The sequence below is a fragment of the Delphinus delphis genome, chromosome 7 (genome assembly GCF_949987515.2).
Source record: "Delphinus delphis chromosome 7, mDelDel1.2, whole genome shotgun sequence".
Lineage (NCBI taxonomy): Eukaryota > Metazoa > Chordata > Mammalia > Artiodactyla > Delphinidae > Delphinus > Delphinus delphis.
The window spans coordinates 29,749,957-29,775,597 of NC_082689.1; the positions used below are offsets into that span (position 1 = coordinate 29,749,957).

At 34.7% G+C, this 25,641-nt stretch overlaps 1 protein-coding gene across 1 annotated transcript; it reads right to left on the minus strand.

Moving 5' to 3' along the window:
* Positions 1–653: 653 nt before the first annotated feature.
* On the minus strand, positions 654–25,641 carry ZDBF2 (zinc finger DBF-type containing 2). The gene is made up of 6 exons (XM_060016231.1): positions 25,278–25,641; positions 22,698–22,751; positions 21,914–21,992; positions 20,251–20,355; positions 15,996–16,123; positions 654–12,506 (listed from the first exon to the last, which is right to left on the minus strand). The coding sequence occupies exons 4-6, from the start codon at positions 20,308–20,310 to the stop codon at positions 5,387–5,389; spliced, it is 7,308 nt and encodes a 2,435-aa protein (XP_059872214.1). The 5' UTR covers positions 20,311–20,355; positions 21,914–21,992; positions 22,698–22,751; positions 25,278–25,641; the 3' UTR covers positions 654–5,386.

Consider the following 25,641-nt stretch of genomic DNA (forward strand, 5'->3'; position numbering starts at 1 on the left):
AAATAAGCATCTGATGAAGATATCAACTTTTCCTTAGGAAGTCATTTTTGTGCTGTGATTAAGATGGGTAACTGAGTCTATATAACACTTCATCCTGGTGCGTCAAACCAACACAGGACAGACTGTTCATAATAATGCAAACACAGGAAAGCAATCTTTCCAGGTAATCATGAGAAATGCCTTGCAATGGGCCTCAACGTAGAAAGTTGAGCAATTTTTCAATGCCAAACAGCAGTATCTTGTGTTATCTATACAGGTTTTTTAATGATCTTTTGAAAGCCTAAGAATTATGTTGTAATTCCAGACTTACCACTATTGAAATTGTCTTTCACTCATATCAGTAATGAAAGTTAGCAACTAGAGACCTGTTTGATTGATGTTTGGATCCTTGGCACCCAGCATAGGGCAAGGCACCTAGTAGGGGTCTAAGTAATATTTGTTAAGCGTATGAATAAGTAACTGTCTTATCTATGATCGGGTAGATGATAAACATAACAGATAAAATATTCACAGTTACAATTGCCTCAAAGCTCGGTTGTGAAAAAATGTAACTATTTGTTGATAACTCATCTTACCCTCTATAAGAGCCCCCATTTCAGATTATTAAAAGCTTTTAGTCTAAAGCATGAACAAAAACTGGATATCTTCAATCACCACATTTATTCAAATTGACATCACATGGCTTCTGTTATGATACACTGAGAAGTCCACAGAATTTCTGCCCTGCCCCCACAAAGAAAAGCATTATGAAGAAACATCACACAAACTCAAAATGAGGGACATTCCACAAAGAAACTTGTTTGTACACTTCAAAATGTCAAGTTATAAAAATAAAGGCTGAGGAACGGCTCCATACTGAAGGAAACTAGAATCACGACAGTATGTGACCCTGAATTTAATCCTGGACCTATAGAGAATATTTTGGAACAATCTGTAAAATCCAAACAAGGCCTGTGGAGTAGAGGGTTGTATTGTATCAATATTGATTTCCTGATTTTGATGATGTACACTGTGGTTATGTAGTACAGTAATTTTAAACCAGAACTTTCACTATGACCTGTACATCATCAACAATTCCTGGCTTTACTGCTCATGTAGGTTAGAATAAAGGGCAACTTGAATATGAATCTCAGTTTGGTCACTTGCAAGCAATTCATAATGAAAGGATTGGGAACACAGAGTAATGTGTTGACACTGAAAATGAAAATTCACAAAGCACAGTGAAAAGAATGCCAAGATGGTCAGTAAAGGAAATAAGAGTCAAAGACAGAGGAAGCATAAAGCATTCAAGTATGCAATAAGAGCACTCACAAAGGCAGATATGCAGGTGGTCGTGGATTTGGGGTAGTGATCGAGGATAACAGGTGTGAGAGGCATAAAGGAACATCTAGCCTCAAACCTAACAGTTTTTATCATATTTGTCATCAGAAGACCAGTGTTCCGTCACCAGCTTCATTAAAAACTAATTATAAGTATTATTCAGCAATTTAAAAAAGAAGAAAATACTGATACATGCTACATGAATGACCCTCTAAAACATTTTGGGAAATGAAAAAAGTCAGACACAAAAGACAACATATTGTATGATGCCATTTATATGAAATGTCCAGAAAAAGCTAAACTATAAAGACAGACAGTAGATTAGGGGCAGCCTGGGACTGGGGATGGGAATGGGGATTATCTGTAATCCCCATTTGATTACAGTCAACATTCATTTGTAATCCCAAAATTGAGGCTCTATGCCTTAATTTTCTCATCCGCTATTTAGTCACAACTATAGTACCTAACTCAAAAGGGCTCTTTGAAAATCAAATGAGATAATACAGGTTAAAAGTCTAGAACAATGCCTGGTACTTAGTGAAGGCTCAACATGTACACATACATGTCCAGTTTAAAAATTCAGAAAATAAAATGCATGAAAAAAGCAACATCCATGTAATAAATTATAAACATAGAGAAAAGTAAAAGTTCATACTTCAAAGATTCAGCAACAAACTATAGTTCATCCTAGACAACTCCTTAGCCAAGGTAAATAATTTAAAATACTTTGGGAGAAATTTTAAAATATGTATTGTACAATCAAGTATAAGAAGAACAAAGGAAACATTAAATATACTGTTACTTCCCTACTATTTACGGTCTCAGTGAAGTATAAGGAAATGTTGAGACTCTTCCTCAGCCTGTAATCTTCTTACGTTGACATTTTGATGTGTAATTTCCTAATTACATGATTTTTCACATATTTCCACATTTTTTTCTATACATAAAAGTCCTTTATTGAAAATGAGCTTCCATCTTACATTTTTACTCTATTAACTTTTTTATATAAAGAGAAGTCTGTTGTTCATCTTAACAATATAATCCTGGACCAAAAACTCTAGAAGTCAATACTGCTGAGGCCAAAGGCACTGACCTCACTGACACAGATACACTCTTCCATGTTTTCTCGTTCTTTAAAACATACGCTATGGTATTGGAGGCACCAAAGTTCTCTCTTCCAGTAGGTGTCAAATAATGATATAGATACTGCCTCCTGAACTCAGTCCTGTTCACTGACTCTTCCAATACAGGTATACAAAGTAAAAAGTTGCTAACCCACCACTCCACCAAAGAAACAGTTGTTTAATTTTAATCCTTTGAAATAACTACTTCATTGAACATAACCTGCATATCTTTGGTTAAACTATTTTCTCACCAGCATCAACATTTATATTCCCCTATTTATTATCTCTAGGACCATTTATAAAATGAACTTCTGTTTTCATTAATCTATGATTCCTTAAGTATTCCCAGATAAAGTTCCTAACATGAAGAGAAAGTAGAGGCAAATTTCAATTATTTGATCAATTTTATCTTGATAACTTTGAAAACAAACTTACTCTTTAAATTGCATTATAAAAAATACATTACTCTTCACATTAGTTTTACATGGAAATATATAATTATTTGAATATTTAAATATAGTTTCTCTTTAGCAAAAAAACCTGTCACTCAGAGCCCTAGTTACACAAAAAAGTTAAATGCACAAATCCAAAACACACTTCACACAACGTTGTCTACATACTGCACAATTTGGAACAATTATAGTAAACATCTATGCAAGATACTGAACAAGGACAAGATTAATAAAAATATTCACTATGGTTATAATTCGATTTTTTACTATTAAAAGAATTTAATGCATACTTGAATACACAAAAAACATCTAATTTTTACCTAATTCGCAAATTAAGCCAAAACAAATTTTGACAAAGGGGCACTCTTGTATCCTACCAAATTCTGAAAGTTATTCACTATTTATTTAATTTCAATTATAACTTTTACAATTTCAAGTTTTCAAGCCTGTCTAAAATAATAATGATTATAGGAACTTAGTAAACATTTCCAAAATGTTTTAAAAAAATCATCAGGACTATTTTATACTTTAATATAATTCAGATATAAACCTTTTCCTCTAAAAAAAAAATGGTACTTAGAAGTTTCCAATGTGAAAAAGGTGGTATTTTTTTTCAACTTCAAGTTTTTATCACTTGAATTATAAGAACTATTCTCTGTGCACGATGTAATCACAATAGATATGATACATCATAATTACGTGGTACATTTTTTCCGTATGATCTCTTGCTTTTAAACTGACACTAAAAGATGGCAGAATGCCTACCAACAATACTCAAGGGAATTATGTGTCTACTTCACAAGGAAAAAAAAAACAATACCCACAAATAGAATATTTTTATGAATTAGCTGCTTGTTTACTTCCTAATCAGTAGGACAGTTTTCTTTCTAAATTCAGATTGGAGGAGTAAACTAGTGGTTTACAGATATTTTAAGAAAGGAAATTAAAATATTTGTAGATGAGGCAAAGTTGAAGTTGCTTTGGAACTAAAAATATAAACATTTGTCCATTTTTTTCAATATCATTACTGTTTTAAATTTACAAGTACAGAAATTACAACGTGACACCATAACATACCCACAGGTTCAATAATGGCCCCTGAAATAAAACTACATTTAGAAACCAACTGTTACACTATACTTAATTCTAAGATAACAAATTTTTATCTCTGAAATCATGGTACACTGATCTAGTTTCAATAAAATATGGTTTATACAATGTAGTAGCTGAAATTCATGTTTCTCTTTAACATCAGTGATAGAAAAGGATCCAGGATCCTTGACTTAACAGGATAATTATCTGTACCAGCTCAACCAGTATCCCTGAATAAAGGATCTAAAGACTTTCTGAGTACCTCAGACCTAAACTGCATATCTTGACATTTTTATGTGAACTACCAAAATCAGTTAGCAAATTGAAGGAAAGCCAAACCAATGCACAAATAGTTTTTCACTTGCAAAATGGGCCACCACTTAAGTTATCAGTTTTTATTAGATCTTTTGAATTATTAAGATTATAACTTATTAATAACAACAATTAATGATCTGCCCAAATTACCAAACCAGTCATTTCAGTTCAAGCTATTAAAAAGGATATGGAAACATCTAAAATATTTTTAAGAGATAAGGCCATAAGATAACTGGATTCTCACATTAAACCACCAACCCTTCAGGTGGAGGGGAGAAAAGGTGGTAGAAAAGCATAATCACACTGGCAAGATCATTTTCCCCTTAAGGTCTAATAATGCTAAAGAAAAACCTGCAGAGATTGCATGTACGCATGTGTCCAAATGAGGAAAGTTAGATACCTGCAGATTCAGTTTAAATGAAGGAGGAAGAGTTTGTGTTATGTTTGTAAAATCACCGGGCAGTTTTTTAAACTGGATTAAAGTTTATGAAATCTCATTCTCTGGAATGCTTTTAAAAGAAAGATAAATTATATTTTGTGCGTGATTATTTAGGTTAATCCCACTCAAAAGCTGAGATAATCTATTAGAGTTTCTTCTTTTTAATTATCTAGTTAGAATATGATATTGACAATGCCACTCTAAAACACACAGAAAATAACTACATATTCATTTGTTCCAATTTTTAAAAAGTAAAAGCATTTTATGTTTGCCACATCCATTTTTGCAATAATATAACCTGCTGACATGAGAGACACAATCATAAAAAATAAATAAGAGGGACATGATTTGAGGGAGAAAGTTGTATATACTGTGCTAAATTATGTGATATAAATTAAGATGAAGCTCTTCCACAGCAAATGGACAAAGGAAGTTTTTTAATTTGAAAAAAAAGGACCCTAAACACTAACTTTAAATTAATATAAAAGTTCTGAAAAATAAGTCTATAGCAAAATAGTTGAAGGTGCATTTTTTTCACCAAAGTTAGGAAAGCTATGTACACTAGGTACCAAATATATTTTCAATTGAAGTACTGAATCTTCAACTAGCCCTTAATAGAAACACCTCTAGTTTACCTCATTATCTCACAATTTGTTAGAGAGCCGTGTCCTCATTCTATCAGAATATGGTACACCAGAATACATACTTCTCAAAGCATATGTTCTAACAGGTCTAGAAGGTTTTCTTTGTTGTCTTCTAGGGCGTTTTTTATTACCATTCTTCTTACTTCCTGCAACGACAGAAGAGCCCCGCACAGGTTGCTTGGGAGAAGAGCTTGCTATAGCTCTTGACTGCTCTTCAGCTCCAGCTGATGGAATCGAGGCATTTGAAAGAATTTTAGCTGGTCTCTTTGCCTTCTTTAACCTACTGACATCAGAGTTTTTCTTCTTAAGATGCATCCTAACAAAAGTGCTCCTGGACCGATATTTGTGACGCAAAAACACAGAGTATTTTGGAATATACTTTTTAATTATATCACTTAGTTTGGTCTGAATCCAAATTGACCGTTTTTCTGAAGCAATTCTGGATTTTTGCTGGGGAATAACTGGTCTACAGTCTTCTTTGGGAAAACCTGGCTTATTATTAGTTGTCAACTTCCTTCTCTGAATTTTCCTTTTATTTTCCAAAAACTTATTTCTAATTGATTTCAGAGAAATTTTGGCAACATCATGATTTAAAAGAGTTGACTGGAAATTACTTTCTTTTGAAACCTCACTAGAATTCAAAATCTTGGATTTTTCCAGAAACACAGATTCACTGGCCTCCTGATGTGCCATTAATTCATGTCCTACTGACACTGTCATAAAAGGTGCCGAAGCAGAGCTTTGTACATAAGTATCATCATCTCCTGCATTAGAATTTAGGTGGCTAAAATGAATTTCCATACAGTTATTCCTGTCAGGCCCCGGTACTTCTATGTTCAAAGAAGGATCAATTACAATCTGTTTATTCAATGGGTCATAACAATTAAAGGAACTCTGGTTAAATTTGTACTGTATGCTAAGATCCCAATTATTTCTACTACCGTGCCTCCTTTTAGAGAAGTCGTTGGATTCACCTTTCTTCAGCTTAATATTTGAAGAAAGAACATAAATTAAGGCATTTGGTTGCAAAGGCTTCAAAACTGTAATACAGGACTCAGGAAATTCAACTTTTCCAATTTTTACTTTCTTTCTTGTTTTTCTGTCATTCTGTAAAAGTAAACGCTTCCTTACTGGAGAGTCTTTCTCTTGTCCAGTTATTCTTCTTTTTGTCCCTGGGTGACTTGCAAGATTGGTTTGAGTTCCATGGCTGACTTTTATAGCCTGGCATGGAGAAGCCACTCGGCATGTTTGTTCAAAATGCTTCTTTGCTGAAGGATAATGGCTAGGTTTATCTAAGGCCACTGAAAAGTCATCAATATCTGAAATACCACCTGCATTATCATCACAATCCGAAAGAACTTGAATTGATGTAGTGTCCTGATTGAGGTCACTCCAGGTAACCTTTTTTCCTTCATTCGATTTTTTTTTTTTAATTTTCCTGGTCTCACAGTCATCATCAAAGTAACAGTGGAAACGACCTTTCTTAAATTCCTTCACGACAGCATTAATTTTCACATCACCTTCTCTCATTATCTGAGACCATGTTTTCCCCACAAATGAAGGAGGGACATGAGGCAAGCCTTCAAGAACTGGTTCACCAGGATCATCTTCCGTGACTTCCTTTGCTTTTTCCAGGTTCCGTATAGAATCAACCATGGGAACAGAGCCTGAATGGGAATTATGGTTTGTTTCTTTCAGGTCAAAAGACGTCTTCTCAAATAGGTCTATTTTATTAACAGCTTCTTGAGGCTGGTCATTGTCAGACTGAAGAGAGGGATCACATTGAAAATTCTTCCCAGAACCACAAGGTTCACAGCTCATACTTTTTAGATTGGTATGTTTTAACTTCAAAAGGTTTTCTTTATCAGGCATTTGATGAATCACCAACTCAGGAGACTCATTACAATCCACTGCAGAAACACTCGATTCACAGTTCTTATCTTTTAGGCCAATATTTTCGACATCTTTCCAAAGGTTGACTCCTTTGTTAGCCTTCTGGCGTTGCTGAGTCACTGGCTGAGAAGTCTCCTCCCGTTCAAAATTTCTTTTAGGACGATTAGATTGACAGCTCTTATCTTTGGGGTCAATATATTTGGCCTTTTTTTTCCCAGGCTCTTGTGACTGGGAAGTCATGGACTGATGAGAGGCATCAATTTGAAAATTTAGTTCAGAAATATAAGGCTCACAGCTTGTCTCTTCCAGAATAATATAGTCTTGCTTCTGGTTTACTACTTTAAAGGCCTTTTTGGAATGGTTTGTCACTGATTGAGGATATTCTAGTTCAGAATCACAAGAGTCACAGTTCTCATCTTCTGGAACAAAACTTTCTTCATTTATACAGCTGATTTCATTGACAGTCATCTGAGGTGAGTCAATCACCGGCTGAAAATGGACATCAGAATCTGAAATCATTTCACAATCGTTATCACTGGTCATCAGGTCCACAAATAGCATCTTCTGAAGATCTGTTTCTTTGTCTGACACTTGTTCGTTTATCACTATTTGAAGAGGAACATCAGAATCACACACTATTTCAGAATCACTAGGTTCACTGACTCTTTCTTCCATGCCAAGATGCTTTTCCATCTGAAGGTTTACTTCTTTGCAAACCACTTGAGGTTGGTCAACTTCTAACTGAAGATGAACACCAGAATCACATTTTATTTCAGAAACACTAAATTCACAGTTCTTATGAAGGTCATGATCCTTCTCTTGCAAATTTATTTCTTTGACAGCCACAGGAGAATGCCCAGCTATGAAGTCAACATCAGAATCATAACTTACTTCAAAATCACCTAGTTTATATCTCTTATTTTCCAGGTAAATATGGCCTTCCTCCCAAAGACCTATTTCTTCAACAGCTTTTTGAAGCGGTCTAGTCACTAACTGAAGGGGATCATCAGAAACAAAACTTATTTCAGGACCACAAGGATCATTGCTCTTATCTTCCAAACTGGCTTGTTGCTCTTCCAGTATGTGTGGTTGCTCAACCACTGATTGGAGATGGGCATTTGAAACATAAATGACTTCAGAATCATTGGGTTCATAGCTCTTAGTACACAGACAAACATGTCCCTCCCTCAGAAGATTTATTTCTGGAATAGCCTCTTGAATTTCATTAGCCACAGACTGAAGAGGTTCATCAGAAACAAAATCTATTTTTGAATCACTAGGTTTGACCACCTTATCTTCCAAGTCAACATCCTCCTCCCAAAGGTTGATCTCCTTAACAACTTTAGTTTGGCCAGCCGCTGACTGAAAAAGGACATCAGAATCATACACAATTTCAAAACACTTAGATTCATCTCTTTTATCTTCCATGTCAACTTCATCCTTCCAAAGGCTTACTTCTTTAACAGTTTCTCTAAGCTGGTTGGCCACTGGCTGAAGGGGGTCAACAGAATCAAAACTTATTTTAGAGCCACAAGATTGATTGTGCTTATCCTCTAGCTCAGTATGCTCCTGCTCCAAAATAGTTATCTGAGCATGATCAACTACTGACTGAACCAAGAGATCAGAATTCAAACTCATTTCAGAACCACTATATTGGCTGTTCTTATCTTCCAAGTACACATGACCTTCGTTCTTGAGGTTTATTCGTTTAACAGCTACTTCAGGTTGATCAGACACAGACAGAAGAGGAACATCAGAATTATGTATTAATTTAGAAGCATTAGGTTCATCAACCTTATTCTTCTGGCCCATACCCTCTTCTTTCCACAGGTTTGTTTTTTCAACCACTTCCTGAAATTGTTCAGTCAATGGCTGAAGAGGGTCATCAGAATGAAAAGCTATTTTACCACCACTAGATTCATTGTTTGTATCTTCCAGATCCACATGTTTTTCCTTCAAAAGGGCTAGTCGAGGTTGGTCAATGACTGAATGAAGAGGGGTATCAGTACCCAAATTTTTTTCAAAACCTCTATGTACAGTACTTTCATCTTCTGGGTCAACATGGTCCTCCTTTAAAATGGTTATTTGAGGTTTTTCATTCATTGACTGAAGAGGGACATCAGAGTCCAAAGTTATTTCAGAACCACTATATTTATCACTCCTGTTCTCTAGAACAACACGTTTTTCTTTCTGAACATCTATTTCTTTAACAGCTATTTGAGTTTCAGTCATTGAATAATCAGAATCTAAGTTTATTTCAGAACCACTAAATTTAGCACTTTTACCTTTTAACTTAGCTTGCTTTTCTTTTTGAAGCCATAGTTCTTTAACAACCACTTCAGGTTTGTGAATCACTGACTGAAGAGGGATATTGGAATCCAAATTTGTTTCAAAAACACTTAACTCATTACCTTTATCTGCTAAATTTACATATTCTTCTTTTTGGTTTACTTCTTTAATAGCTATGCCAGGATGATCAGTCACTAAATGAAAAGAAATATCAGACTTCATACTGCTTTCAGAAACAACAGGTACATTACCCTTACTTTCTAAGTGTATAATCTCCTCTTTCAGAAGGTTTCTTTCTTTAATGGGATCTTCAGAACATCCAGTCACTGAACGAAAAACATCATAATCAAAACTTAATTCAGAACCACAAGGTTCATTTTCCTTATTTTCTAAGGGTGCCCACTCTTCTTTTTGAGGATTTAGCTTTTTAACAGCTTCTTCTGGATGGTTAACCACTGAGTGAAAAGGGATATAAGAATCCAAACTTATTTCAGAATCGGTGGGTTCATCATCCTTCCCTCCTAAGTGTATATACTCTTCTTTCTGAATGAATGTTTCTTTAGCAGCTACTTCAGGTTGATAAATCCCTGAATGAAGAGGTATATCAGAATCAAAAGTTATTTCAGAAACACAAGATTCATTACTCTTATTTCCCAGATCAATAGACTCCTCCTCATAAATGGCTACTTGAGATTGGTCAACTACTGAGTGAAGAGGAATATCAGAATCAAAAGTTATTTTGGAGCTAATTGACTCAAAGCTCTCATCTTCCAGGTTAATGTGCTTCTTTCTTATTTCTTCAACATCCAGCTCAGTATACTCAGTAACTGACATAAGAGGAGGATCGGAATCAAAACTCAACTCAGAACTGGAGCACCCATAGCTCTTAATTTCCATATCAACATTTAACGCTTTCAGATTTATTTCACCACAATCCCCCTGAGGTTGATCATTAGCTGATCGATAAAGAGAAGCATGAGAATCAAAACTTAGATCAGAAATGCTAGATTTAACACTCTTATTCTCCAGGTCAAGAGCTACTTCCTGAGCGTTTACTTCTTTAACTGCCACTTGGGATTGGTCTGGCACTAACTTAGCATCTGTTTTCATCAGATGAAAATTCATCTCAGGACCATGAGACCCACAGTTCATATCCACAATGTCATTCTTCTCTTTCAGAAGATAGATTTCTTCAACAGCCCTCTGAGGTTCATCAGTCATGGTCTGAAGAGAGACATCACAATCAAGATGTGCTTTAGCACTACTAGGCTTACGATTCTTATCTTTCAGATAGACAAGCCTATCCTCCAGGTTTCTTTCTCTGACAGCCAGTTGAGGATGGTCAACTACTGACTGAAGAGAAACATCACAATCGAAACTTGTTTCAGAACAACTCGATCCATAGTTCTTATCAACCAAGCTAATGTGAACCTTCTTCCAGAGTTTTGTTTCTGTGACAGCCACTGGGAATTGGTCAACCACTGACTGACGTGAGAAAACAGAATCAGCACTTATTTCAGAGCTACCAGATCCATAGTTCATATCAACCAAGCCAACGTGTGCCCCCTTGGGAAGGTTTACTTCTTTTTCAGGCTGTTGGGGGTAGTTATCAGTTGACTGAAGTGAGGCATCACAATCAAACTTCATCTCAGAATCACTAGATTCATAGCTTTCATCAACCAGCCTAATATGCATTGCCTTCTGAACACTTACATCTTTAACAATTACTTGAGTTTGGTTGGAAGTCAACTGAAGGGAGCCATCATAATCAGAGCTTATTTCAGAAACACAAGATTTATTGTTCTTATACTGCAAGTCAGCATGTACTTCCTTTAAGAGGTTTATTTCTTTGGCAGTCACTTTAGATTGGTCCGTCAGTGAATAAGAAGAGGAACTGCCATCAGAACTCATTTCAGAACCTCTTGATTCACAGTTCTTATCTTCTTGGTCAATTTGTTCCTCCTTCCAAAGGTCTGGCACAGCCTCTTCATGGTGATCAGATGCTGACTGAAGATAGCCACCAGCAAACTTCATTTCAGAACTCACTGAGATCTTCTGTTCCAAGAAGGCTGACTTGTTAAAGACCAAATGCTTTCCTTCTTGGGTATGATCCATATTAGGAAAGAATTTCTCATGATGCTTTGGAATGCCATCTTCAAAGATTCCTTTATTAGAAGGCATGTCAGTTTTATTCAGGTTGACTGTTGGGTTTACTGTAAATCTGGAAAGAGATTCCAATTTTAAGAAGCCTTCAGCACCCACAAATTCACGGACTTTAGAGCCAGTTGACAAAGTTTTACCCTGAGATTTTACATCTTCCTGTATAACCAATTTATCTGAATTTATACATAAAGATTTCCTGTTTGATTCTTTAGGTTTCTGATAAGTTATTGAAGAAGTTTCTGGATGGGATGATAGCATAGGGTTTTTAGAGCCCCTGTCTAGCTGTTTAAAGTATTTGTCAACTTTGTCTGGGTCACATTTGTTAACTGAATCCAAATGGGATCCTAGTGGTAACCCAGTAGTAGCATTAGTTGTAACTGGTCTTTCATGAGAACTTTCAGGTAAACAACTAACAGAAGCATTAGAAACCACTGATGAATATATTACGTTTTGTCTACTATTTGTAGCATGACCAATACCAACTGGGTTAAATTCTTTCATATGGCTCCCAATTTTATGAATGAACTCCAAGGGCTGCTGCTGTCCTTTCTCCAGTTTTTGAATAACTGATGGCCGAATTGAAACACTCTGTATATATTCCTGAGATTTACTAGGTTTAGAATACAGCTCTTCAACAGGTTCAGAAGCCTTGGAAGACATCTCTTCTCTGACTCCAGTAGCATCCTCAGTCATTATTTCAGGAACAAAATCGTCATTCGGAACCACTCCAGAAGGTGACACAGTAGTCATATGAAGTCTCTCATTTTGCATTGATCTAAAAAGCAAGGGGGAAAAAAATCCATAAAAATACTCTAACATCTGTTTAAGATTTTTATTAAATGCATAATAAATGTTATTTTCTTCCTACCCTGGGCAAGATTCCTAGAGGACACAGTCTCAAATTAAAATTAATTTTGTAATATTTGGCTAAGAAAAGAAAGGAAGGCAGAATCATAAAATCAAACAAGTTGGAAATCCCAAAACATTTTCATCTGTATTCATGTGTGTTTAAAATTAACAACTAAATAAATAAATAAAATTAACAACTAAATCACAATCCGTATTTCTACTCATTTTAAACTAACTTTACAACAAAAAAAGGCCTCCAAAAATGTAACCATTAAAGGTTAAAAACCACTCTTTTATATAACTCTTATGCTAAAAAGGAAAACTTTTTAAACTATCTACAAACAAAATAAATAACTATATATTAAATTTATGAGATGTGATCAAAATGAAAACTTCACACTTTTAAATTTCCCATTAAAATAGGAATTAGTAAACAGAAATTAACTAAATGAGCATCTAATTCAAAAAGACAGAAAAATAACCAAATCCCCCTACCTCAGGAAACTTGAAGATATAAATTAAGAAAAAGACCAATAAATAGGAAACAAAAGTAAAGCAAGAGCTGACTTTCAAGAAGACTAAAATAATAGAAAAACCAACAATGTCTAGACAAGGGGGGAAAGAGAGATGAAATTTTTTAAAGATGAACTATATAATTCAGAAAGCTTATAAACATAAGTAATGTGGTACTGGCATGGGATTAAAACCATTCAATGAAAGAAAATGGTATTCAAAATCCAATATATAGATATAGAAGTAGATGTAGATACACACACACAAATACAGGAATTTTATGTTACAGGTGATGTTTTATATCAGTGGAGATAATTAGTATATTTAAAAAGTAAGTACTGCTATATACCACTTATAAAAATAAATTCCAAGAAGATTAAAAATATTTAAAAGAAGAGAAAAATGGAATTAAGAAAAAGACATGAAAGAAGCCATAAAGAAAAATTCTCCTTAGATTGTGTCAAAATGTTTCTTTCTATATGGTAAAAAATAACATATAGTTGATAAACACATGATAACAGAGTTGATAAACACATGACAGATTCTGATATTTAAAATACAAATAACATTTAAAATACAAAGAACTATTATTCATAAATATTGCATACAAACCCAAAATATACAAACAATTCAATGGAAAAATAAGCAAAGTATATGAAAAAACAATCCATAGGATAAATATATTTCTAATAACTATATAGCAAGAGAAATTCTACTTTACTCATAAATAAATAAAGGTTAATTAAGAGACACTTTTTGGCCTATTATTTTAGGGAGAAAGAAAGAGGTTGATAATCGCAATGTTGGCAAAAGTGACAGGAAATGAGCACTGTCATATACTACCGGTGTATATACATATATATACAATTTATGCAATAAATTATATATAAATTGGTATAGCCTTCCAGGAAATGTCTATCAAGAATTAAAATTTTCTTCTCTAAATGTCTGGTAGAATTCACCTGTGAAACTGTCTGGTCCTGGACTTTTGTCTCTTGAGAGTTTTTAAATTACTGATTCAGGGCTTCCCTGGTGGCACAGTGGTTGAGAGTCCGCCTGCCGATGCAGGGGACACGGGTTTGTGCCGTGTCCGTGTTGAATTTGACAAAATTCAACATCCATTTATGATAAAATCTCTCCAGAAAGTGGGCATAAAGGGAACATACCCCAACTTAATAAAAGCTATATGTGACAAACCAAAGCTAACAACATGCTTAACAGGGAAAAGTTGAAAGCATTTCCTCCAAGATCAGGAACAAGACGAGAATGCCCACTCTCACCATTTTTATTCAACATAGTTTTAGAAGTCTTGGCCACAGCAACAAGAGAAGAAAAAGAAATAAAAGAAATCCAAAATGGAAAGGAAGAAGTAAAACTGTCACTGTTTGCAGATGACATGATACTATACATAGAAAATACTAAAGATGCCACCAAAAAAAACTACGAGAGCTCATCAAAGAATTTGATAAAGTTGCAGGATAGAAACTTAATAAACAGAAATCTGTTGCATTTCTATACACTAACAATGAACTACCAGAAAGAGAAATTAAGGAAACAATCCCATTTGCAGCTAAATTTTTGTAAGCCTGTAATTATTCCAAAATGAAAAGTTAAAAAATAAAAAATATTTTTAATGTCCATAAACTTTAGCCCCAAAGTTCAAATTCTAGGAATCTACTCCACAGAAAAAGTTGCATGTACAAATATGTTTGTTGAAGCATTGTTTATATACACTATAAACTGGTAATTTATACTGACCCCAAGATAGGCTAATTCCATCTTTCCACCAGCTAAGAAACCACATAATTTTTTTTAACATCTTTATTGGAGTATAATTGCTTTACAGTGTTGTGTTAGTTTCTGCTGTATAATGAAGTGAATCAGCTATATGTATACATATATCCCCATATCCCCTCCCTCTTGCGTCTCCCTCTCACCCTCCCTATCCCACCCCTCTAGGTGGTCACAAAGCACCGAGCTGATCTCCTTGTGCTATGCAGCTGCTTCCCATTAGCTATCTATTTTACATTTGGTAGTGTATATCTGTCCATGCTACTCTCTCACTTCGTCCCAGCTTCCCCTTCTCCCTCCCCATGTCCTCAAGTTCATTCTCTACGAAAACCACATATTTTTTTCCTGACTTTTTCCCATTAAAACTTTTTCGCCATTTACTAAGTTCTAGGTTGGTGACTTGCAAAGCGTTCAAGAAGTTTATCCTTTTTTTCTGCTGCTAGTGCTGAACTCAAATAATTCTGCACAGATGTGCTAATGATCTATTTTGCCTTATCTTGTATAGCTGTAGTTGCAAACTCACCACAGTACATAATCTGATTTTCTACCAAAGTTCTTCTTTAACATAGGACATTAACTTTTTTAAATGTTATCAAAATATTTATTTTTATTAAAACCAAAATAAATTAATACAAGAGTAAGCTATCAAGATACTGACAAATTATAAAAAGAGCCAATTCTATTTGACAAAATAGCAAATAGTTCCATTAATGTGGAATTAACTTAGTTTTTACCTTAACCACCCTTACTTGGCTACTGTCACCAACTTTCTGGTTACTAATCTCGTAAAAGTTATGTTTGCTCCCACCTTTTTACCGTGTTTAATCCTGTGACATCCTTACAAAACACCTTAATGATATATAATTATTTATTGGCCTAAGACTTTTCTTTAGAAAAAGCACAGTGTAGTCCATAACTTTTAGAGTGAAATTTCTTACCTAAGCTAGGAAAAATTTTTAAATAATTGCAAAGGTAAGTTACTAGATAAAATTTCACGTTATATTCCTTGATTCAAAGGTTCATTTTAGGAAGTATTAGAACAATTAACACAAACATTTACTGTAACATATAACTAACTTTGTGCTAATATTATTCCACTCAGTTACTTTACCTGCTTTCTTGATAATGATGTGGGTGGTGCCTCAGAACATCCTGCAAGAAACGATCCATCAAACTAGTGGTAGCCATCAATTGTCTACTCTGTGTGGTCAAGTATCTGTGCTGATCACTGGATATATGCTATAAAGTAAAAAGAAAATGAATATTTTTAAATAGGTAATACTCATTAGTAGTGAGAGTGTCACAATATAAATTCATTATACACCTAGTAGAAGTATAAATTAATATACCCTTTCTATAAAGCAATTCTAAAATATGCATCTAAAAACCATAAGGGGGGCTTCCCTGGTGGCGCAGTGGTTGAGAGTCTGCCTGCCGATGCAGGGGACACGGGTTCGTTCCCCGGTCTGGGAAGATCTCACGTGCCTTGGAGCGCCTGGGCCCGTGAGCCATGGCCGCTGAGCCTGCGCGTCCGGACCCTGTGCTCCGCAACGGGAGAGGCCACAACAGTGGGAGGCCCGCGTACCGCAAAACAAACAAACAAACAAACAAAACATTCTGTTTTTCACTTTCTGTACAGTATTCAATAAATTACATGAGCTACTCAATTATTATAAAATAGGCTTTGCATAAATGATTTTGCCCAATTGTAGGCTGATGAAGTGTTCTGAGTAATTTTAGGGTAGGCTAGGTAAGCTATGATATTCAATAGGTTAGGTGTGTTAAATGCATTTTCAACCTAAGATATTTTCAAATTACAATCAGGATGTAATCCCATCATAAGTTGAGGAAGATCTGTATCATCTTCCTCTCTGTGGCTTGCCTTTTCACTTTCTTTTGTGTATGTGTGTGCATTTAATTTTTAAATTTTTCTTAAATTTCTCTCAATGTTTATAGTTTTCTGTACAAAAATCTTATACATATTTTTAATACATATTCCTTAAAAGTTGATGATTTTTGATGCTGTTGTAAATATCTTCTTCAAATCTCATCTTCTATGTGGTGTTTATATATAGAAAGACAATTTTTTTATTCTTTTTTTCTAACTATTTTTTATTGAAGTATAGTTAACTTACAATGTTATGTCAGTTTTATGTGTACAGCAAAGTGATTGCTATACATATATATATTTACTCTAAGAAGACAATTTATTTTTATGTTGGCCCAAAGGTTTTTAAAAATCACTTATCAATTCTAATAGTTCATCTAAATATCTTTAGGATTTTCTTTGTGCACAATCACACTGTATACAAATAGTAACAGTTTTATTTCTTCTTCTCTAATCTTTATCATTTTCTTTTCTTTTTCTTTCTTTATTTCCCTGACTAGGACCTCTGATAAAATATTGAATATAGTTTAATTCAAGCATCGTCTATTTTCACGTAATTTATTACTGATACATTTGTAGTTAATTCTTGTTTTTATTTTTAAATCTGTTTTATTATTCTATTCTTGCCTACACAGTGTCCCTATTTCTCTGCTTTCTTATTTTCTTGTGGACTACTTTTTATTATTCCTATTTTATATAGACTACAAAGATCTATATTTTATATAGACTTTTTTCTAGTCTATTAGTGGTAACAGACTATAACATGCAACCCTGACTGATCAAAAGTACTTGTTACTTTTACTCTCTCTCTCTCTTTTTTTAATTTGGCCATGCCTCATGGCATGTGGGATCTTGTGGGATCTTTGTTCTACTGACCAGGGATCAAACCTGCACCCACTGCCTTGGAAGCACTGGAAGTGCCGAGTCTTAACCACTGGACCACCAGGGAAGTCCCCACTCTCTTCTTGAACAATGCAAGGTCCTTAGGTATTAGCTCAATTTACTCCCCTTCCAATTTATATGCCACTGTTGTTAATCTCACAAGATATTATTCATTTACATTGCCCATCTATTTACCTTTCCATTGCTCTTCGTTCCTTCCTGTATCTCTGAGCTTCCAACTGGAATCATTTTCCCTCTACCTGAAAAACTCGTTTTAGTACTTCCTTTAATAAGTGTCTGCTGGTGATAAATTCCCTTAATTTTTGTTTCCTGAAAATATTTTATTTCACCTTATTTACTGAGTATAGAATTCTAAGTTGGCAGTTGTTTTCTTTCCTTTGGCTTCCATTATTTCTGTTGAATATTCTGATCAATATTCAGCTAGATCTGGGCCCCATATGTCTTCACTGCCTTAGTAGTTCACCAAAGCTTTGAATCATATATATACATATATATGTGTGTGTGTGTATTTTTTCAAGCTTTTATAGTTAGTACAAATTACCTCAGCTACCATCAACAGAATCTTTATAAATGTCAGTTTAGTACAGGAGTATCCAAATGTCTAAAAATTATTATTCTAAACCTTAAGCAAAAAAATTATACTGAATGCTTATTGACTAGAACTTGTAGTTAAAGCATAAACATGTTTTATCACTAGCAAAAGTTCAACAAACAATTTTCCATTCAAGTGATGATATAATTTCTCAATCATGAGAGAAATATTGAAGAGAACTTGAGATTTATTATCTGCCTCCTCATGTTTATAACCAGCATTAAAAATTATTTCTTTTTTAAAAAGGCAGAGATGTAGAAATCACAATAATAAAAACTCTTCCTAGTATGAATTTAGGTGTTTACTATTAGATCATTAAACAAAACAAATGCTACTAAACAGCATAATTTTTATATATTATAAACTTGTCTTAGATATCATCAAAGATCAAACAGTTTAGCACTAGCAGAAGCTTCATTATATGATTGCTTCACCTATGAGACAATTCCACAGCTGAAGAAAAACTTGAGAATCTTCTAAGTTAACAATCCTGGTCAGAAAGCTGCAGCTACTATGACCATGAATACTTATTTCAAAATCTCCATACTTGATGTTTCACAAACTCTTCCAACAAAAGGAAGAGAAAGGAATACTACTCAACTCATTCTATGAAGCCAGTACTACCCTGATACCAAAACCAAACACATCACAAGGAAAAAAAGCTACAGATGAGGACTTCCCTGGTGGCACAGTGGTTAAGAATCCGCCTGCCAATGCAGGTGGCACAGGTTCAATCCCTGGTCCAGGAAGATCCCATATGCTGCAGAGGAACTAAGCCCTCACACCACAGCTACTGAGCCCGCGTGCCACAACTACTGAGCCCACATGTCACAACTACTGAAGCCCAAGCACCTAGAGCCCGTGCTCTGCAACAAGAGAAGCCACCACAATGAGAAGCCCGTGCACCGCAAGGAAGAGTAGCCCCCGCTCGCCACAACTAGAGAAAGCCCGCACGCAGCAATGAAAACCCAACACAGCCAAAAAAAAAAAAAAAAAGCTACAGACAATATATCTTATGGATATATATGCAAAAATCTGCAACAAAATACTAGCAAGCCAAATCCAGCAACATATAAAAAGAATTATACACCATGACCAAGTGGAATTTATCCCAGGAATGAAAAATTGGTTTAACATCCAAAACTCAAACAGTGTAAATGCTATAGACTGCACTGCGTCCACCCCTCCCACCTCCGCCAAATTCTTACGTTGAAGTTCTAACCACTAATGTGGCCGTATTTTTAAAAGACAGGGCATCAATCTTCATGAACTTGGATTAGGCAATTTTTTTTTTAGGCAATTTTTATGACACCAAAAACACAAGTAACAAAAGAAGATAAGACAAATTCAACTATAGCAAAAATTTAAACTTTTGTGCATCAAAGCATAAAATTCAAAGTCCTTACCTTGTCTTACAATGACTTACAAAATCTAATGCTCTGAATTCCTCACCTGTCACTTAACTTCCACCCCCCACCTGACCTCCACTGCAGCCACATTGGCCTCCTGGCTTTTAGTTAGCATGCTAACCACTCTTCTGCCTCAGGGTCTCTATCCTTGCTCTCCTGTCCCTCTACCCAGAAATTCTTCCCCCAGCTATAAGCAAGCCTGGCCCCTGCATTTCATTCAAATCTCAACTCAAATGTCACTTCCTTAACCTTACCTGGCCACTCTACCTAAAATTGCACACTCTTCCCTATTTTATTTTCCTCATAACATTTATCACAATCTGACATACTATGTACTAAACTTATATGACTACTTACTTTCTGTCTTACTGCACTAAAGTATAAGCTTCATGAATAAAGGAAACTGATTTTGTTCATGGCCATATCCCTAGAAACTTAAACAGTATCTGCCCATTAGTAGAGTCTCAATATAGTCTGTTCAATGAAGGAACAAATGAATTTAATTAAACGTAAAAGAAGGGAAAGTTACGACTAGGTCCTTTGTGGTATAACCATAGTAATAGGATCTTCTCACCTGTTCCAGGTTATTATAGTGCACACAGCAATAGCTGCAATATCCTGGTCTGTTCTGCATATTGAATAACCAAAGTCAGATGGCTATTGTCCTTGAACACTCAAACTGGAAAAAAACAAAAATGGCAAAAGCACAGTAATTCCTTATTACCATAAGGAAAATAGCTATGATAATATCAGAGACCAGAAATTCATTCTTGGGTCCTACCCACTCATATTTCTAATAATTGCGAAAACAGACAAGGCTACCATGAGCTACTGAACCAATCAATGAGCCTGGAATAAAATGAGACCTCTGAATCTTCTTTTCTTTTTTAATTGAGGAATAGTTGAGGCACAATGTAAGTTTCAGGTGTTCAACACAGTACAATTCACAATTTTTAAAGGGTATATTCCATTTATAGTTATTATAAAATATTGGCCATATTCCCTGTGTTGTACCATATATCCACGTAGCTTACCTATTTTATACATAGCAGTTTGTACCTCTTAATTCCCTACCCTTATCTTGCCCCTCTTCTCTTCCCTCTCCCCACTGGTAACCACTAGTTTGTTCTCTTTATCTATCAGTCTGTTTCTTTTCTGTTATATTCACTAGTTTATTTTTTAGATTCCACATATACGTGGATATATATGATATCATACAGTATCTGTCTTTCTCTGAGACCTATGCATCTTCTAAAAGAGTAGTGTGTTGCCAGTATTTGAAGCCCAGATGACTACATTTTTTATTGATTTTCTAAGTTGTTAAGAGTTATCAGAAAGTGATTCAGTATTGAATACAGTACTCAATTTATAAAGACAAATTACTATTTCTAAGTTGTTACTATAGTATATTTACTATACTTTAACAAAGCTTATTAATTTTCCCATTATGTTTCTACACAAAATCCCAGATTATGTGAACTCTCAGTGTCATATATAACATCTTATTCTCTAGCATGAGAGTAAAGATACTACATTTATTTTCTGCTTAATCCACAGAGGCAGATTTTAAAGTAATTTATCCAACAAAGTTGCTAAAAAGCAAAATAGCAACTAATACAGCCTCTGAAACAAAAGACATTTCTCTTCTGACAATTACATAAACCAAACGAATATGAAGAATTTTTTTCCAATTAGTGCAATAAGATTTCTCTACAAATAAAGAATAGTTTCCAAGTTTCTACCCTCCTCCCCAAAACTATAATCCTTCATCATTACATACTGCATTACATACTGGTTTCCAAACCAGGCTGAATATAAAAATCATACCCCAAAATTCTGATTTAGTAAATCTGAGAATAGAGCCTAGAATTCAGAATTTTTTAAATTTCCCAAGTAATTATGATACACACACAATTTATTCACATACACAAAATATAACAAATTTAAGTAATAAATTAAATACAATGAGTTTTTTTGCTGTTTTGTGAAAGTGAAAATAGGATTTTAAGAGATAATTTCATCAAGGTTTTAATTCTAATTATTTTAAACACTCTTATCTGTCGAAAAAAATAAAGAGAATGATCCTATAACGTTATGAGTGTTTCTGATAAGATTATCCTGCAACAGAAAAAGTTTATTCATTAAAATCAATGTTCAAAAATTGAAACCACAGCCTTAAAACCAATAAGAATAGAAAAGCTTCATTAAATCAAAATGCTATCGTAACATTCACTTACCCATTACTTTTTATTATGAGAAACTTTGACAGTTTCTGACTTCTCACTTATAGGGAAAATAAATCAATTAAACCAGCTTCTGAAATAAAGAATATATAAGAAATTATTTACTTAAAATTTCGTCTTTTTTCCATTAACTTACGTCACTTATTAACCTGAAGCAACAAAATGAAAGAAAGTTTAAGTTGTATTCATAGATGTGGCAATTTTCAGGCTGAGAGAACTCTAGAGTTTAAACCTGAACTCTGAAAAATCATTAAATAAACTTTTTAGTGCTTTATCTAAAATATAATTAAAACATTCATTGAATAAAAGGCAAAATGAAAGCATGAGTCTAACATCACACACACACACACACAAAATTTAAAAACTTTAAATATTTTTTGATCTTTAACCCTTATGGACTTTAACTCCCATGGCATTATTACCTGCCATTTCATCATCTCTAGTGCCATGCCACAATGAAACAGAGCTACAGTAAACCAAAAGCACCTGTTGGCATTTGGAAAAATTCACATGCTAAAACCCCAAAAACTTATGGAATCAAAATCCCCTGGTGGGAAGCCAGGCACATGCATATTACACATATTTAAAATGTTCCAAGGTGATTCTGATATAGGTTGAACCAATAATACGTCATTTTTCATGTACTAACAAAATTCTTAAAGAGATCATTTCTGTGGGGCCCGGGATTACATTACTTTACAAGACCAAATGGGTCTTTTTATACAAACTCTGAATTCTATTGGTACCTGGTATTTTTATAAAGTAACAAATCATTTACCTTGAGCAGAAAAGGTCAGATATTTCATCAGCTATATTTAGTCCTGGCAAACATCTATAAATTAAAATAAAACTGTTTAACAAAAAATGATAAGCCCTATGAGTGTCTACCATTAACCAAATTAAATAAATACCCTCGTCACAATTTAAGTTTGAAGACTGACACGATTATGTTTCCAGTAATAGGAGAAAAACTACTAACTTTTGAACACAAAGCACTTTACATACTATGACGCACTGAATCCCACATGACCTCTTAAGATGTTCTGGAACAGAGTAACTCTGAGGGTGCATATAACCCACCGTCAAATACTTCAGATCTCTGGGTTCTGGGAACAGTAGCTGTAAGAACGCGAGGCACACCTGTGCCTCTGGGAGGGTTAAGAACAGAGGCCATCAAACCCAAAATGAGCTTCATGAGAGACTTTTCAAAGAAATATTTATGTGAAACTTAAGTTTGAGTCCTGAACTAACTACACAACTCTTAGCTTTTGTGTTAGTTTTAATAAAAACTACTGTCAATTCCTTATCACCTATCTATATCAATTGACAATTAAGCCAAATTATCCTTTTTTTATTCGTCCACATTGTCGTGGGCAAAGTGTTAACCCCCCTACCGAGGATCACTGGTTAACAAGAAATTCCAGCACTTGAACTCAACACTTGACACCACCGTACGATCAAGGAATAAACATTTAGCACCTACCCTGTGCAGGGTTCTATGCTAGGAGCGTCAAGGGATAGAGAGAAATATAATACAAGCTTTCTTGCTCTCAAGAAGTTTAGATGGAATTGGGAAATAAATGCAAAAATATCAGGTGGTATCTGAGAAATGCCTAGGCACAAATAGTAAGTGCAAATAGGTTTAGCTGCAAAATTCAGTTTTAGCTGGAGGAACCAGGGATGTCACGGTGGATATGTTTTTTTTAACTGGACATTGGAAACTGGGTAGAATTTGTTTACACAACTGTCAGGAAAAGCTATTCCAAGTAACAAAGAAGCAAAGTATAAAAGCAAGAAAGCACAAGATACTTTTGGAGATAGTGAGTTGACAAATTCATCTGGAGCTAAGTTTTCATTTAAGAATTTAAGGGGCAATAAAGCAAGAAAAGTAGACTGAGTTTTGACATGATAGGATTTAAAAGCAGACTAAAGATTTAGACCATATCTTCAGGCAGTGTATAAATTTTTTGGAAAGCAGTGTACTCAAGGAGGGCTTTAAGAAAATTCTGGAACAACAGTTCTTTCCTACTCAAAGATGCTTTTCATAGGATAAGGAATATAACTGTTAAACTATTCAGCACTATTTCCTAGAATATTGGAGGATTAGTTAATACCCAAAACATCCAAGTTCAAAGAGTCAGTATCCCTTAGAGCAAAGACTTAGTCTCATTTATACTTATAAATTAGGAAAACACACATTAATTTTTTCTTTAAGAAATGACTTTTATTAATTTTATGATATTTATTAATTTATTAATTTTTATTATGAAAGTAAAACAAAATGATAGTACAATTATAAAAATTAAGAAATAAAGAGCATAAAATCAGCCGTAATTCCACTACCCACCATTTACATTTGCCATATATTCTTCTTTGTTCTAAACATGTTTTTACAAAAATGGAATGGTACTACCCATTCTATTCTATAGTCTCCTCTCTCATTTAACCATATATGATGAGCACCTCTATATGAGATTATATATAATTCAAAACAGTATGTTTAAAGATTGCATACTATTGCATACTATTTCATTTTATCAGTGTAAGATAAAAGCCCTCTTATCTGATAAGACCCAGTAGTTGGTGAGTTAACTTTTTAAAAATTGGTCAATAAGATGATTTTTAAAATACATACACACATAACCTTAATATTTTATCTAACTTAAAACATACAAATGAATACATGTTTGATTTAAGGTCAAGATAGACTTTTTTGTTTCATTGAGGGCTTTTTGTGGATAGGACAGCTAGACTTCCAAGTCTTATTTTTTTCATATTTTCATAAACACATCATGATTTACCCTCAAGGAGTTTCTGAAACCAAGTCCCCCTAAGACCAAGTTCCCCTGACGAGTTTATGATTAACCTCTCTATCCAAAACTTTACTCCCTTTCTTGTCCCACCCCTGCTCCCTTTAGGATTGAGAAGTATCAAAGAAAAGGGGGGACTGAGACCAAGCAGGACCCTGTGGGGCCCTCCCAGTTACAAAAGCCCCTCCATGTCCCCCATTTCTTGTTTGTAGAAAAAGGCTTTAGTCTCCTAGGCCTTCCCTGGTTCCAAAAAGCAGACTCAAACAGTTACAAATTAGGGAAGTGAGGGAATGCAGAAACAAAGGAAAAGCAGTTAGGCAAGAAAAGTAATGATAGCTTAAACAATATTTCAGCAGTAAAACAGAGTACTAGTTCCTCTTCAAGGGATATACATAACAATCTGAAGCATATCTTTGAGTTTTTCTGCAGAAACTAAGACCCCCCCACCCAGTGGAGGATGGTGACTACATGCTAACAGGAAGGCAGACCCCAGACTGGTTGGAACCAGAAGGTTAATGATTAAGAATCCCGAAAAATCACCCTGTTACCTCACCACCAACCAATCAGAAGAAAGTCCACGAGCTGCAACCCTTGCCCCAAATGTTGGCCTTAAAAAACCCTTCCCTGAAAGCCATCGGGGAGTTCGGGTCTTTTGAACACGAGCTGCCTGTTTTCCTTGCTTGGCACCCTGCAAATAAACGCTGTACTTTCCTTCACCACAACCCGGTGTCAGTAGATTGGCTTTGCTGTGCAGCGGGCGAGCAGACCCAAGTTCGGTTCGGTAACATTTCCATTTTGGTTCCTCTAAAACAGAATAAGAACTTAAAGACATTTTCAAAACTGAGAGAAGTATTACAATTAATGTTTAAGATTTCCCCCAACCTTTTACAGTTGTGATACCCAATTAAGTGC

Bases quoted from the DNA above. Each gene is read 5' to 3' on its own strand.
- ZDBF2 (XM_060016231.1), bottom strand. From the start codon at position 20,310: ATGCAGAACAGACCAGGATATTGCAGCTATTGCTGTGTGCACTATAAT. The intron at 16,124-20,250 runs GTGAGAAGATCC...TTTACTTTATAG, and splicing joins ACTATAATAACCTGGAACAG to CATATATCCAGTGATCAGCA. The intron at 12,507-15,995 runs GTAAAGTAACTG...CTTGCTTTTTAG, and splicing joins CATCATTATCAAGAAAGCAG to ATCAATGCAAAATGAGAGAC.